This window comes from Lissotriton helveticus, chromosome 6 (genome assembly GCF_964261635.1).
Source record: "Lissotriton helveticus chromosome 6, aLisHel1.1, whole genome shotgun sequence".
Lineage (NCBI taxonomy): Eukaryota > Metazoa > Chordata > Amphibia > Caudata > Salamandridae > Lissotriton > Lissotriton helveticus.
This window is the reverse complement of record NC_136067.1, coordinates 412,160,920-412,163,847: the sequence shown is the minus strand read 5'-3', so window position 1 is coordinate 412,163,847 and position 2,928 is coordinate 412,160,920. Positions and strand designations below refer to the sequence as shown.

Below are 2,928 nucleotides of genomic sequence, written 5' to 3'. Positions count from 1 at the left end.
ATTTTACAGCTCGGCATAGATGGCACTGTGCTAATCCTGTGCTCAAAGAGTTTGCGATAGAAAAGGCAAAATAACGGCAATGCACTAATCCTATGCTTTTAAACTTTGATAAAAAAGCAAACATTTGAGGTAAACAAACAAAGAGTGTCACTGGTATTGTAGGGTGCTCTATACTGGAGCTGCTTTCCATCATCTTTGAAAAGGTGCTGAATAAATAGACTAACCATCTTCTCGACCACTCATAGTTTGGTTTCAGGAGAGAACATAGCATGGAGGAAGCCTTGACAGTTGCCTCAGAAGAGCTGAGGTCAAATCTGGATGCAGGATAAAATGCAGCATTGATCCAGTTGGATCTTTCTGCTGCATTTGATACAGTCAACTATGCTATATTAGTTGATCAGCACCATGTTCTACGTTTTGGGCCTCTGCTCTGGCTATTTGAAAATCTTTTCTCTCAGAAGGGAAACAGTTTCTCTCCCATAGCACCTTCTCACTACCTTGTGGAGTACCGCAGAGTCATCATTGAGCACTACGCATTTTATTCTTTATGTGACCCCCTGGCCACTCTAACCAAAATATCTATTTTTCTGTTATATTTTAAGCTGAACACTCAGATAGTTATGTCAGTGGCTGATAGCCCGGAAGACACAGCTAGTAGATTCCTCAGCTGCTTGCTGGAATATAGCAATTGGATGTCCAACAACTGTTTAAAACTTAACTTCAGCAAAACTGAGGTGCTCCTGCTTGATAACAATACATCTTTCTGGCTCCCTACTTGATGGCCAAAGGAAATAGGTGCAGTGGCGAAGAATGGTTTGGCATAGAGTAGAGTATTCTAGGGTGGAGTGGAGTAGAGTAGAGTGGAGTGGTGTGGTGTAGAGTAGCATAGTATACAGTGGAATAGCATACATTAGAGTGGTGTAGAGCAGAGCGGAATAGAGTGGAAGAGCATAGAGTGGAGTGTCATACAGTGAAGCTGCGTACTTTGAAGTGGTATAGAGTTGAGTGCTGTAGAGTGGAATACTGTACAGTGGAGTATTGCAGAGTGGAGTAGGGTACTGTGCAGTGGGGTAGACTGTATTATCAATAGTGGAATAGTGGACTTTGAAGTGACGTAGGGTGGAGTGTTGTAGAGTAGAATGGCATACAAAGGAAGAGCATAGAGTGCAGTGGCATATAGTGGAATGACATACAGTGGAGTAGCATACAGATGATGTGGTGTAGAGTGGAATAACTTTGAGTGTTACTGGTGTACACTGTAGTAACGTAGAGCGAAGTGGCATTTAGTGGAATAATATTGCGTACTGTGGAGTGGTCTGCAGTGCAGTGGCTTGCACTGGAGTGTGCTAGAGTGGAGTAGCTGACAGTGAAATAGTGTAGAGTTCAACGTTGTAAAGTGGAGTGGCATAGAGTGGAGGGGCGTATATTGGAGTCTTGTAGATAGGAGTGACGTAGAGAGGAGTGGGATACAGTGTTGTGGCGTACACTGAAGTAGCGTAGCATGAGAGGCTTAGAATGGAGTTTGTGCACTGGAGTTGCATGCAGTGAAACAGTGTACACTGCAGTGGTGTACAGTAAGTACGATCCGCAAATTCGCGCGAAATCTGCAAGAAAATCTGTGAGTTTGTGAAAAAATTTGTGAACTCGCAGATTTGCCCCAAAATACTGTTTCCCACTGTCTACAGTGGCTAATCAGTAAGTGCTACCTCGTTGGGTAAATGTATAGTGTCCACAATACGTTGGGATTGCGCCCGAATCCTGCACCTGTGCGAGGGTGGAAACTGCCTCCTGCGAAAAGGGGTGGGTTAGACCGGCATATGGCTTTCAGCCTGAAACCCCGCGAGTAACCCTGGGAGAGAGCGAGTTTAGCGTTTTCGAACACAAACACCCGGAGCGAGCGCTGCGCTCTCTATCTTGGTCGCCGCTGCTATCTAAATGTCTGCCACTTGCTCAATGACGATGCACAAACGTGCAGCACAGCAAGGGAGACCCCCAGGGGTCAGGAGCTACTCGGAGCAAGGGGACGCCGCAGGGCACCACAGTACAGTGCCCGGCCAACAGGAGTCACCCGATGCCCACCAGCAACGGACGCAGCCCGAGGGGGCAAGCGGTTATCACATAATGCATCCCAACGAAGAGCGACGAAATAAGGTTCAGGCAATTGCCATAAAGGAGATGGAGGACTTGGAGCAGAACAAGGAAGCACATAGACCAGGTCCTATTAATCTGGGTCCGAGGAGGCTGGGTGGAAATGTTTCAGAGTATGAAGCAAGAGAACAACAACAATTAGGACTCTGCCAATCTAAATACCAGCAGCAGATGAAGAGAGAAGAATACAAAAGAAAGCAGAAGGAGGCCGAAGACGCTGAAATCCAGAAAATGAAGGCAGTCCAGAGAGAAAAGGCAAATCAGCTAGAGGAAAAAAGAAGGCAACAGGAGAAAGAGAGAAGGGACACGTTTGAAGATGACCGACATCACATAAATAATGCTTTTCTGGAGAGACTGGGAACCAGGTTCCATGTACCGAGCTGGCTGTTTAGAAACTGGAGACCGCCATTCTTATTCCTGATACAAGCAGTAATTCGTAACCTGGCTTTGCAGATCTGATCGTTTCACTTACTTTTAGTGACTGAAAGATGACTGCATTGTGACAACTTTGGTCAGCTCAGTCTGAAAAGTTCCAGGGATGATTACATTGCCATCACCCCTTTGTTCAGCCGTGCGTTTTTTTTAAACTAAATGTAATCTTCATCGTCAAGTGATTAATTTCCATCATTTCACTTCTGCCAGAATGTTATATGTTTATTGTAATACAAATGTCATTTTTTTTGTTAATTCTAAAGAAAACAATTGAGATCGGTATCTTGATTAAGTGATTTGTTAAAAGTGTTTGACGTAGTGTTTTCATCAGTCAAAATCACATTTTGT

The 2,928-nt window shown here is 44.6% G+C and overlaps 1 protein-coding gene across 1 annotated transcript; it reads left to right on the top strand.

Moving 5' to 3' along the window:
* Window positions 1-1,935: 1,935 nt before the first annotated feature.
* Window positions 1,936-2,607, top strand: LOC144762334 (epithelial-stromal interaction protein 1-like). The gene has a single exon (XM_078647496.1). It carries the CDS (start codon window positions 1,936-1,938, stop codon window positions 2,605-2,607), a length of 672 nt encoding a protein of 223 aa, XP_078503622.1.
* Window positions 2,608-2,928: the final 321 nt, after the last annotated feature.